The 13291-nt window shown below is 40.5% G+C and overlaps 1 protein-coding gene across 4 annotated transcripts in view; it reads left to right on the forward strand.

Annotated features, from left to right (window-relative positions):
* Positions 1-529: 529 nt before the first annotated feature.
* The window catches only part of Gpm6b (glycoprotein M6B), a 42145-nt gene continuing 29383 nt past the window's right edge, over positions 530-13291 (forward strand). For 2 of the 4 annotated variants that reach the window (XM_027432741.2, XM_027432742.2), the window contains exons 1-2: positions 530-590; positions 8763-8882. In XM_027432741.2, the coding sequence (XP_027288542.1) occupies positions 530-590; positions 8763-8882 (181 nt within the window). The remainder of the gene's footprint in view (positions 591-8762; positions 8883-13291) is intronic. The other 2 variants (XM_027432743.2, XM_027432745.2) reach the window with 1 other exon arrangement.

The raw sequence follows: 13291 nt of genomic DNA on the forward strand, positions 1-13291 counted from the left end.
CTCTTTTCTTTCTTCTCCACATCCTTTCCTCTGATGTCACAAGTCTATTATTTCCTGGGAGAATTAATTAGTATTCATTGGGTTGCAGTTGGCAAGAAGAAAGAAGGGAGGAGAGAGAGAGAGAGAGAGAGAGAGAGAGAGAGAGAGAGAGAGAGAGAGAGAGAGGGAGGAGGAAGGGAGATCTTAAGAGGGAGACAGCAAGGAGGAAGAGCTTGGTGGGGGAGCAGGACCTTCCCGGGGTGCACTGGGAGTGGGGGCAAACAGTGGCTGTTTTATAACTGGGATCCTCGGTGACGTATGGTCGCCTGCTCCTTGGCAGCTGTCTTTATGGACCAGTAGGCAGAGCGAATTTGACGCTGACAAGACTTTTGCATCTTGGATGGCACTGTAATCTACTGTAGTGAAGAACAGAGCCTCTCAATCAGGCGGGTGTAAAGAAGAGAGACTGAGGGGAGTCCAAAAGAAAAGGAAGAGGAGGGGGAAAAGTGTGTGTTGGAGGAAGCAGGGAAAAGCATTTTTGGTGGATGGTATGAAGCCAGCCATGGAAACTGCAGCGGAGGAAAATACTGAACAAAGCCAAGAGAGAAAAGGTACCCAGCACTCTGACAATAGCCTGTTTTAAAGCTTTTCACTGAGGGTGCTTAAAAGGGGTTATCCAGGTTTTGTCTCTTGTAAAACGGCTCGAAAACAATCCCTGATGGTGTGGTCTTGTTTAGGGTGGGTTTTGTCTTTATCCTGGGGACTAATGTTAAATTAATAGTGTAGCCTCTCTTCTATTTCTGTTGCAAGTATTTCTATGTAACATGGTATTTCATAAAAGAATTCTGTAGTTTGTCACCTTGGGCTGCTGGAGTGGGAAAACTCTCTCTCTCTCTCTCTCTCTCTCTCTTTTACTAAATAATCAATCATAACTTAGGTTCTGTGTTCTGCATGCTACATTCAGGGTTTAGGGGATGTGTTACTCTGTGCTAAAGCTAAGGAGGAACTGGAGAGACAGGCATGCTAAACATGCTTTGATTCCAATAATACCGGAGTAATTTAGACATGCTGTAAGTTTCTTATTCTAACATGATTGTTCTTTCCATGTATCAGACTATGACATGAAATAATCATTTATAGTGGGAGCATGAAATCAGCTTTGTCCCCTAACACTGATAGGAGGAAAGAGGTCTTTTGCTGGTTATATCTTAAAGATTTGGAGGAGGAAAACTGTCCAAGGGCTCCATCCTTAAAAGAAGTCTCAGAGCATGTCACAGTTTTGATATTCATACTTTGGAGAAATTGGAATTATTGCACCAAGAAAATGGCAGAAAAGAGACGCTATGCCTGAGGTCAAGTTTGACGCCCCGTAGAAACATCTCAGCCACTGTTAGGTTAGCTGTGTCTGGCTACACTGTAATTGATCTCTTCGCTTTGAGATAAAAAAACTGTCATAAGATGCACAAAAACATATTTTATAACTGCATTGGCTCAGGTTTCCAAAACAATCCATCATGCTAAGGTTCTTTCTCGTGGCTTTTACACACAAGTGCAGTCTTTAAATGATAGTAATTCTTCAGCCACATTTTCTTTATGAATATATGGGTCGAGCCATATGAATTTGCTGCTGTCAACCATTTTAAACATGAAAAGCACATCTACATGCAGTTCAACTTTACAGCACATTGGGGTAAAGGCTGTTTATTTTCATATAGATTTTTTTCTGCCTATATTAATATTCCATCCTAAACAGACCAATTTCATTTTTAAAATTTAATTTTAGAAGCATGATACAATCCACAAATTTGCCATTTAATCACTTTTAAACTTACAATTCAAGGGCAACAAGTACATACCAATTGGATTTTAAAGTTGGTACTTTAGTTCAATCCTTACAGCCAGCCTATTCCTCCCCTAACAAAAGACACTCTGTCTTTTCTTGCATGTAATTTTTTTCTCACTTTACCCCTAATCTACATGAATGGTCAAATAACAATAAGAAAAACTCGGGTATATTTTTCAAGTTTCATTTCCATCTAAGGTGATTGCATGTGTGATGATGTAGTAATATCCTGGAGAAAACTTACCACAGTTTAGAACATTTTTCTCCTAAAGTGGATGATTTTGCTTTATACGCTTTTTTTTTTATTAATGTCGTGTTTGCCTGTGACAGATAAAACCATTGTGACCTCTGCATGACCATCTAGATCTGCAGAAATGGGTCTTTTGTTTTTCTCTACAAAACAAAAGGCATAAAATCTTTACTATACAAATGTGTGGCTAATTCTCATTTAGTCTCATAGACTGTCCTTATTTTACATTATCTACATATTTAATAGCAGGTCTACAGGTTGCCACTACATCCCCAAGATATGAAAACTAACTAGCTATCAGTATAGAGGCAACAGTAGAAGCAAAATACCGTTTTTCAGAGGAACTTTAAAGATGACCAGGATTCATAAACACTAGTTGTTAAATAATTCAAAAATGAAAAGCTACTTAGCTAGGGTCACATGTGTGACACATGTTTGGATCAGAATCTGGGCCAAGAAGTTTATTCTCAATCTGCAGCCACAAGGATTGTGATCACTGTGTGGACTCCCACCCCAAAGCACTCTGGAAGATGATTTATCAGTGCACCTTGATTTGAATGACCATGATCTTATGCTAGCTGCCCAAAGTCCAAACTCCCATAAGTATCTTTGTCATTCCCTAGTTTGCTGGGCCATTATTATAAAACTGTAGCCATGAGTGGTCCTGTATACTCATGCTTCTGTATTCCTTCAGATATAATGTTAATGGTCTAAAACTCGTGCTTATTTCATTGACATTAACATTTGCAAACTTAACAATATTACTTACAAAATGAAATGTGTAAATTGTGGAGTTTGGAGAATCTTTTTCTTCTTCTTCCTTGTCTGCAAGACTTCTTAGTTCCTACATTTTATCCTCTGTATTTTTGTTACTTCACAGAGGTTTGTTTGCATATATGTGATTCCATTTGTTCCTCTTTTCCCACTGGCTTTCAGTTATTGGTGGCAGGGACAGTGCCTGTCTGTTAATTAGGGGTATTGTTGCCCAATGGCTAGCAATCAACAGCTTGCGAATGAATAGCTTCGGATAATTATTACAGTGTCTATGAAGAATATAAATTAAACTAAGATTTATAAATTGACCTCAGCTTTTTCTAGTTGGTGTCTGTTCCCAGAGGGAGTTTACATAAGGGAACACATTTGAGCTATTGCAATTCACTAACTGCCACCAAGAGGTCTGTTTCTTTAGAAACTTGATCAGAATCACTTTGTTCTTACTTTATACAAAAATGATCCAAGTCTTCACAAAAGGGAAGGCATTTGTGTTTTTGCAGTGCTCTCATAGTGTTATCCCAGAATGCTGCTGAGCAACCAAGATTCACACAGAGTGTTCAGGCATAGACAGGCGTTTGCTTTGGGTTTTTTTTTAAGGAGAAATAAAGCAGGTTTTCTCAGATGAGTATAGCAAATGCGAAATTATTACAAGTGACAGTTTTTTTTTTAAATTAGAGTGTAGAATTAAGTGGCCAAATTGAGTAAACAGATTCAGCAAAGATGGAACGAGCAGAGAAAATGAATAAGGCAATTAAAGGAAGTGGATGATGGCTCTGCTAATAAAAAGATGGAAAGCTAGGTTTCCATTTGTTTCCGTGGAGTATCACTTAGAGTCACTTCATTTGTGAAAACAGATGTGTCTGGAATTGCTGGGGTAGAAAAACAATTGAATCCCTAACAGCTCGGGAGCTCTATTATGGGGGGAGGGCAGTATCTGGGCTGAAAATTCTTTTTATTACATGTAGGAAATTGGAATCTCCTAGAATAATTATAAGCAGGCTAGTTCAGTTCTTGTAAATCATTGCTGAAATCAATCCCAGAATCCAAGTATCAAATTAAGTTTCTAGCCACGTAGGAAGAGAGAAATGTGGTCAATTGGAAATAATGTTTGGCTGAAAGTAAATTGGAGGACAAAGTCAAAATACAAGATGAATTTGAATCAGTGACTTGTTTACAACATTAACAGATTCATTGTAATCTTTCTGCTTATTTTTTTTTAATTAAGCAAACATGTGCATGTTGGTTCTCTGTTTTGTTTTGTTTAAAGAAAAAACAATTCTCTGGAACATTTAACATGTTAACATTATTCTGAAGGATCCATGACATTCTCACTGACATTTACTAACTTGTTTATGTGAATGTGATACAAGGAAAGTTTTAGATGCTGTTATTCTCTGTATGAGTTTGCCAAGGTGAGCATCTGAAGTGACGGGGCCTGGGGAATAGGCTGTAGCAAAAAGTGGCTGGCCAGATGGCGGGGGACATATGTGATAGGCATGACATGGCATCCTTTGATGGTTTGGGGAGGGGAAGAGTTGTGGGTTTTTTTTTTTTTTTAAGAAAATTTAAACGTTGAGAAAGATCTGAGCAAGTTTGTCTAGCTATTCCATTTTTGTTATCAGTTCTGTGAACATGCTTTCACGACGTGGCCATGTTATTTCTTCCTTGAAACTGAGCATAAACCTCCATTGTGGCAGTAAGTTATAAGAACGAGCTTTTTTGTTACTTGGAAATACAGGTGAGTTTAGGGTAAGCGGTCTTAGTGGCACTATCTCTTAGCCTTGCTGCATCCACGGACATGCAAAACAACAGACATGCAAAACAACCAGTGTCTGCATGATGTCCACTCACCTTTACCAGGACTGGGGATGAATTGGAGTAGTTCAGAGTCACCCCTTTCCTCTTTTCCCTTTAGACCAAATAGACATACACATGAGCTAATTGGCCAGGAGAGGGAGTGGCTATGGGGTAGAGGAAGAATGGGACACCCTGGCTTTTGAGACAGGGAGTCTCCACTCCCGGTTTTACTCACCATTTGTCATTTATTCATTTAATAACATGCTCCTTTGAAATGGCATTCTTCCTCCTGTGCTCTCAGCTCCTGGTTTAAGAGTGAAAGGCATCATTAGAAATCGCTTCATATGGCTTTTAACCATATTGTGCTATTTGGCGGCAAATACCGAACAGCAGGGACAGAGACTTTTGATCCTCACCCAGCTCTACGATATATCTCTTTAGAGAGTGAGTAAGAGAAAATAAAAGAATGCCTTGTTTTCCAGGCTGATTTCATTTATTATATTAACCACTTTGTATACCAAGCCCTACCTACCAGGGCATAATGCACTTTTCCTATAAGTGGCCAGGTAGCACATATTTTTACCCTTCCAGGTTACAAATCTTTGCTGTGGCTGCTCACTTCTGCTATCCTATCATGAAGAAGCAGCCACAGATGGATGTGTATAAGGGCACGTAACAGTGTTCCAGTCAGATTTTATTTCCCAGATGATGGTCTGTAGCCCTGTCCAGTATTATGGCAGAACCTAGTCTTTCCCCTCACATTTTAGATAATGGCCAACAACAGACAATGACAAACACAGCTTTGAAAAGACCTTCTTCAGTGAATGTGGTCTCCCTCACTAGCCATATTAGTCACTTGGTTGTTCCCAGTGATAATTTGTAAAAATCATTCCAGGCTGGCAGTCACTCGGCCCTACATCATATTATCAAAGTAAATGGGGGATATGGATGGGAGCTTGTTTTGCTTTTTCTTTCCTCAATTTCCCATGATTTATGTCATGTACCCACCTTGGTGATGACCACTCACAATTGTATGTGTCCTCCTGAGCCACCATAGCCACTTTTCTTCTAGCATCTCAGAAGGAGATCATGTCATAGTCTGCTTGTGTAAGGAATAGACCATTTCTTCATTCTTGCCCATGCCGAGAATCGTGTCTGGATCCTGTCCTTGGGATTAAAGTATGTAGTCTGATGTCATAACACTGCAGGTCACTGTGTTTAATATCTCCAAGATCTGCTCAAAAGTACAACACAGAAGTGATTTTCTTTTTTCCCCCACATATCTAAAGATTTACTGTTATAACAAAGGCCAGAAGTATTAGCTCAAGAGATTGGAAAACAGCCATGTGGTTGTCTACTCTCATCTCTAGATCTGCTGTAGTCATAGTATTTTCACATTCTGTGAAGAAACTCGAGAAGGCCAGCCGCCATATTTTTCTTGGAGAAATTGTCACAATTTGAGGGCTAGAGAGATGGCACAGTGGTGATGAGCACTTGCTGCTCTTCAATTTTTTTAAAAAAAAATCATAGTTGGACAATCCATACATTTTCATTATCTTTGCTCAGTGGCCACTGCCTGAGTGCCCAGATATCTGCAGACATTCCCATCCATGTGTGGTTATGAGTACAGGGCACAGATATGCCCTCAGAATTGCAGCCATGGGTATTATGTACACACGTTCATGTGACTATGTTCCAGCAGACTTTATTGACTAACAGGGAGGTCAGCATGACGGGAGTCCATAGGCCCCTAGTGTGGTCCTTTGCTTTCAATGAAATGCTCACCCAACAATAATTTATTGGGAACTATTGTGTGCTGTACATATATAGATAAAATTTAGAACAAGATGAGGGGTGTGGGGGTAGATGGATGCTATAACACATGCCTGGTATACATGAGGTTCTGGGTTCAATCTCTAGCATCCTCCCACACACACACAAAGAAAAACTTCCTATCAGAAGAGATTAAACTGCTTAAACTCTTTTTACTTGAGGAGTCAATATGAAGGCCTCACAATCAACTTTACCAAAAGGAAATCAGCTTATACTATGAGCTGACTTGACCCTATGGTTCTTTGCACCTGGCTGGGCTTCTTTTCTGTCTGAGAATGTACTATAACCTTTGTCTAAGAGAATGGCTTTTGCAAATTGGATGTAGTTTTTGTTTATTTGTTTTGGTTGGGTTTGGGTGGTACTCAGGACCAAATCCAGGGCACTGAACATGCTAGGCAAGTGCTCTACTGTTGAGCTATACCCTCAGCCCTGAAAACCAGAGGGCAAACATCTAATTCCAGGGAAAGTAGAGTTAAGTTTAATGAATCCTGAATTAACAGAGGACCAGGACTATTTCTTTAGGAACCACTGAACTACTCCTCACTTTCACATGGACCTTACCAACTTGAGAAAGGAGGAAAACGTAGAACTTATCTAGTCCCCCAAAGCTGGGAGGAGGAGGAAACGGTTGATGCTAGGAGTTTTGAATGTGCACTCTCTGGAGGCTAATTTTCTAACTGCATAGCCAGTCTTTACCTCCAGGTTGTGTTCCTGGGCAAGTGGTGGGTCTCTTCTTGATCTCCATTCTTCACTTGCCAAGATTGAATGATAATTTCCTAGGGTAGGTATAGCTAGCGAGACATCAGGCATCACATGTGTAACACCATTGCTAGCACACCTTAAGCACACCATAAATTATAGCTATCATCATTTTTGACAACCCAAACAGAAGCAGCAAAAATAGCTTCATGGTATGATTCTGTTCTTACTTGAAAACCTTTATTTACTTACTATTTTGGGGGTGTTAGAAATGTAACCTGTTCCAGGACAGCCAGAGCTGTTACATAGAGAAACCCTGTCTCTAAAAACCAAAAAAAGAAAAAGAAAAGAAAAAAATTTAACCCAGAACCTTACACATGCTACACACTCCCAGCCCTTCTTTCCTTTTAAATGAGACATTTTTATCTGACCTAGAATCCAAAAGGGTCTTCTCTGAAGTATCACTAACTAAAGTGTATCCCCCGTCTCCAATCTCTTGAGGGTTTTCAGAGACTGTCGAGTGGAACTGGGAATGTTTCTAAGGCTTGGTAAGTTTTGTAGTATATCTGGTGAAGATGGGCATTTGCTAGCCTCACCGTGTGGTTATTTATCCAGTCTTCAATGATATGAGGTGCCACATGGAACATTAGATTAGAACCTCATCTTCTGATGGAATCATTACCCACATCAATGCCAAAGGCATTTTTTTAATATTTAAGTTTTTGTAATATCCCAAAGGGCATCACCACTACACACATTTTGTGGAATTTATAGGCATGGAAGGGCCATAGTGACATTTTTAGCTTTTTAAGAACTTGAGGGTTAGAATTTGGTTAACAGTGACTGGAAGCCTATATTCCATGCTGGGAAAAAACTGAGAAATACTGTTGTTGTTTCTCCAATCCCCTAAGAAGTAGGAAATCTATTACCAGATAGAGACTGGAGTCCCTGGGAAGCCATTTGTTACCATATGAACAAGTAATTCCTCCTCTATGACACACTGAAAGATTATTGAAGTAGAATTCAATTCAGAATATTTTGGACTCTGTGATGCCCTGAGCTGAAGATGAAATGGCAGAGGCTACCTCAGGTGTGAATGGGAAGGTGAGAGTTTCATCCAGAATTCAACAGGCCACAAAGTAATTTGCCAGTGTTCTAGAATAGGAACTGGGCACCATAATGGAGAGTGAGCCACTGTTCACCTTCACTTGTGTAGCTGGCAAGAATTACGGTTCTGTAGGTCTGAGAAGGAAATAAACAGAAAGAAACACATTATGTGAAACCACATTTTTACCATGAATACTATCATCCCCAAATGAACATTTTAGGGGAGGAGATAATACAGAAAATAGAAACAATGAAATGTTGGTAATTTATGTATACTTCAATTCAAAATTGGAGGACAAGAGTCCAACTGATTCTGAAACTTATGTTGAATTGATAAATTGGTACTGAAGAGTTGCATTTTGGTAGCATATTTTTAACTCCCCATTTTCCTTTACTATATGCTAAGAGAATAAATAGAAATGCTGATAATAGAATCTTTGCTGGAGATAGACACTGACTCTTTGCCACTGAAATTGGCAGTGAACAGCAGAGCTGAAATGGAAATTGGCAGGTACCACTGGATGTACCCAGGCTCAAAGAACCATCAGTACCGTCCCGTGCCAACCCTGGGGGACAGGGCTGGCCCCTTGAGCAGTCCAGGTAAATACAGCCTTGGGGTGAATTCCACAAACAATTCGACTGTTATCTTGATTGTGATTTATAATGGCTCTTTCAGTTTGGTGGTATTTTATGTTTTGGTGGATGCATTCATTTGTTGACATGGGTGTGGGTGGAAATGGCCCTTTAATAATTTTTAAATCATTTTCATTTTTCTTTCCCCCTTTCCATTCCACCCATTTTTCTCCACCTTCTTCCCACCTCCCCTCTCTTTCCTCAACCCACTTCTTTGTATCAAAGGGAACAGTGTACAGTGAGCTACATCCTTGGGTTAACCACAGACTTTCAGATGTCTGAATCAGTAACAGGGTAGGAAGCCTGTACGTATCCAGAACTGGGCCCAGAACTGGGTCAGAGACTTCAAGGAGCCTCATTTCTGAATGTCTTGAGCATATGGACATGTTGCTTCAATGGTACTGCTTTGTATGACCCTCCTTGAGCATCAACCCATATTTCCAGGAAAGCAAACCCAAAGCCTGTGAAATTAAGATCAGATAGATTAGACTCCCCATCAGGCAGGTCCTTTGAGTCCAGTTTCCATTTTCCTTGCTCATGAAGGACCCTCACCTCTGTGACCATTAGGGGTCTAGGTCTGAGCAAACTGTGTATGGGTCAATTTTGGAGATTTGAGATGGAGAGGTTTCTGAACTGTATGAACCTCCCCATTCCCCATCCCTAAAGCTTGAATGTGTCTTAATGTTCAGTTCAATTAGCTCAATGTAGGACAATAGTTCAAGCCATGTAAAATGTAATACAAAGGACGAGTGTCGGGTCACATAAACTCAATAGTAAGCTTTACAGTATTGCTATCATTTTGTCTCAACCTGTGATGTCATTTTTCCCAACTTAGTTGTGTACTTATTTCAGGGATCAACCTGAAATGGCAGTGATAGGGGCTGGGGAGGTGTCTCAATGCAAAAGGTGCTTGTTGCACAAAAATGAAGACAAGAGTTCAGATTCCCAGAACCCATGTAAAAGCAGATGGCAGTGTGCATCCGTAATCCCAGCATGAGAGGTGTAAAGACAGGTGAATCACTGGAGCTCAAAGCCAATTGGTAAGCCCTAGGTTGGTTAAAGACCATGTCTCAAAAACTAAGGGAGAGAGGAAAATACCCAGCATCAACTTTTAGTTTCCATATGTGCACGCAGGCATGCTCACACACATGCCTTAAAAGAACAAAGAAATGGCAGTGTGCTGAATGCCCTAGAAACATTTTGAGGGATTGTATAAAACATTCTGTTGAATGGAAGACCTGTTCTCTTTCCTTTAAGACCTAAAATGGAACCATGAAGTTAATTGCCATGAAATCTGATTTTGGATTTAGTTCTGTGTCTTGGGTCATGCACTCCATCATTCCACGTAGGGCTGATAGGGTGGCTGCTTCTCTGTCTTCTTCTCCTCCTCCTTATCCTTCTTTGAGACAAAATCACATGTATCTCAGGTTGTCCTTGAACATCTGATGGATGACCTTGTGCTTGGATTATGGGTGTGTGTCACTATACTCAGTTTATGTGGTGCAGAGGATCAAACCAGGGGCCTCATTCATGCTAGGCAAGCCTTCTACCAACAGAGCTACAGCCCCAGCCCGTAGTTGCTTGCTTGTTCTGTGTGTGCCCGCAAGGTGAACAAGAATGGAACGAGCATCTTTTAGCATAGATCATTCAAAGAATGTAGTGGTGAGGGCTGAGGTCTTGCTTTAAAAGTTGCTGTTGCCATTCACTGTGATACAACTATACAATGGATTCCTGTTCAGCAATGAAAAGGAATGAAGTACCATTACATAGTATGACTTAATACACATTAAAGGCATGAAGCTATGTAAAAGAACCAGACATAGGAGCCCAAGCACCTAAGACTTCATTTTTATTGAGTTTTCAGAACTGGTAAGTCCTTAGAGGCACTCCTTAGAGAGTGGTTGCCAGGGTCTCAGGGGAGTATGGAGCAGAGATTGACTACAGATGAGCACCAAGGATCTTTCTTGGGGTGATAAAAATGTTCTAAAATTAGATTGTGGGGATGATTATACAACTCTAGATTAATTCAAAGCCACTGAAATGTAGCATTTAAAATAGATGAGATCCTGGCACAGTGAGACACACACCCATAATCCCAGAATTTGGGAGACAGAAACAGGATGATTACCATGAATTGAATGCCAACTTGGGCTACACAGTTCCAGTGATACATAGTAAGACCCTACCTTTTAAAAAAGTGAATTTTCTAGTATATAAGTTATATATGGAAGCCATGTTTAGTTTGTTTGTTTGTTTTACTGTACATAACCCATCCCATTATATATATGTAAATCAACGGCAAAAGAGAAAGGGAGTAGTATTGTTACCCACTAGGAATCACAAACTGCTGCTTTTGAGAAAGGATAGTGTTTATTTGAAGAATAAGCGTTGGGGTCGGCAAGATGTCCGAGTGGGTAAATGCACTTGCTACCAAGCCTGATAACCCAAGTTCAATATCTGGGATCCACGTTCAATATCTGGGATCCACATGGTAGAAGGAGAGAACTGACTCCTGCAATTTGTCCTTTGACCAGTGTGTGTGTGTGTGTGTGTGTGTGTGTGTGTGTGTGTGTGTGTGTGATACAAAAACAAATAAATGTAAAAAAACAATTTAATGATAACAAGGCAGTTGGAAATCAAAAAGAGCTTTGAGTTCCTGGACACCAGACTCTAGGCTGTGTGGTAAAGAATAAACAGTCATCTTCCTAGAGGGAAACATATCTCTGTCTTGTGGCTCTGGAGAGTTCTCCAGGCATTAAACAATTTTATAGAAGAGCACGATGTATATGTGTTTTGCACCTAACAGCTGGAACCTCAGAATGTGGGGCAATTGAAGCTGCAGTTACAGCTGAGTAACAACAAAAAAAAGTAAGGCTTCAAAGACTTTCCTGCAATTGGTTTTTTTTGGAAGGGGAAGACCCTGAGGAACATGGGTTTTTGAAGGTGATATTGCTTGTTCAGGGCATGCCATCCACCCACAAGCAAGGTCTGACTGCCACTACAGTCACTCACTTTTCTTGAGAGTCCAGCCTGTGAAGCTCCGTTGGCCATTCACTCAAGCTTCAGCACCAAAGAAGTTGAGTTCAACATGAGTTTGCCATTCTCCCCTCCGTTCCCCAATTTAAAAGTTACATTTTTGGGAATTTTGAAATTGTTGCTATAATGAGAGGTCCAGGCTGCCTAAGGTCTCAGGTTGCTGATGATATTACAAGTATGAATTCTGGGAGCTATCAGGTTCTTGCCTAAGGGAAAGAAAATCCTTGCATTTGATTTGAACTTTAAATTTTAAAGGGCGATCTTCCAAAATCCTAAAATGGATTACATGTATGTGTGTGTTGTTTTAACTTTTGTATTCATTCACTTCAATCCTTGGCTTCTCAGGTGCCAAATGTATGTCTGAAGTCCCATTTGTATCTAGAGCGACATTACATCGGACCGTATAAAAGATTAGATCACAGAGGGAGAAGACCTGGCCCAGCCATTTCATTATCTCCCCAGGAGACGTCTCCCCAGGTTTTCTTGGCTCCAAAATCAACACAGTTTTGCCATCCTGTACTTAGATTTTAAACCAGATGGCATGAGGGGAAAAAATAGAGAATTCCATATGGCTCATTTGTCTTTTCTTTTTTTTCCCCCCTTTCCCTACATAGTTTTCAGTTTCTTTCCATGGGGGCCAAGGAGGTATTGATACTAGCTGACCAGGAAGTCTTTGCCAAAGAAAAATGACTCTCTCATCCATGCAGTCACTAGCAGAGGCCACCTTACCACAACTTCTTGTTCCCCACCAGAAAGATCAAGGTCGGTCCAGTGTCTTTTGCTTTGACTCCTCCCCCATGATTTTCTTTTCTTTTCACTGTAACATCTAAGGAGATTACATGTTTAAGATTTTATAGTTACTAAGACCATTATTCCCCACACCCCCCCCAGATAGGGTCTCATGCAGCCCATGCTGGACCTGAACTCTCTATGTAGACAAGAATGACCTTGAGTCCCTGATCCTCCTGCTTCTACCTCCCAAATGCTGTCACAGTTTTCTTTTATTTTCATTTTAGTTCTTTGGAGACAGGGTCTTACTATGTAACCTTAACTGCACTGGAGCTCTCTGTGTAAGCCAGTCTGGCCTTAAACTCATAGGGGTGTACCTCCTTCAGCTTCCTGAGTGCTGGGATTAAAGGCCTGCATCACCACACCTGGCTCTCAAACAGTTTTAAATCTTTTTTCCTTCTCTGCTTATGAAGATACATGAGTAACAATGATGGAGGAGAAAGTTGTGGATGGGAGCTTGGGAAAGAGACACAGTGTCTCCCATCTTTCTCAATATGGCCCAATTATGTGTCAGCGATGGTTGTTTAACATAGGCTGCAAACTAACAGATG

This window comes from Cricetulus griseus, chromosome X (assembly GCF_003668045.3).
Source record: "Cricetulus griseus strain 17A/GY chromosome X, alternate assembly CriGri-PICRH-1.0, whole genome shotgun sequence".
Lineage (NCBI taxonomy): Eukaryota > Metazoa > Chordata > Mammalia > Rodentia > Cricetidae > Cricetulus > Cricetulus griseus.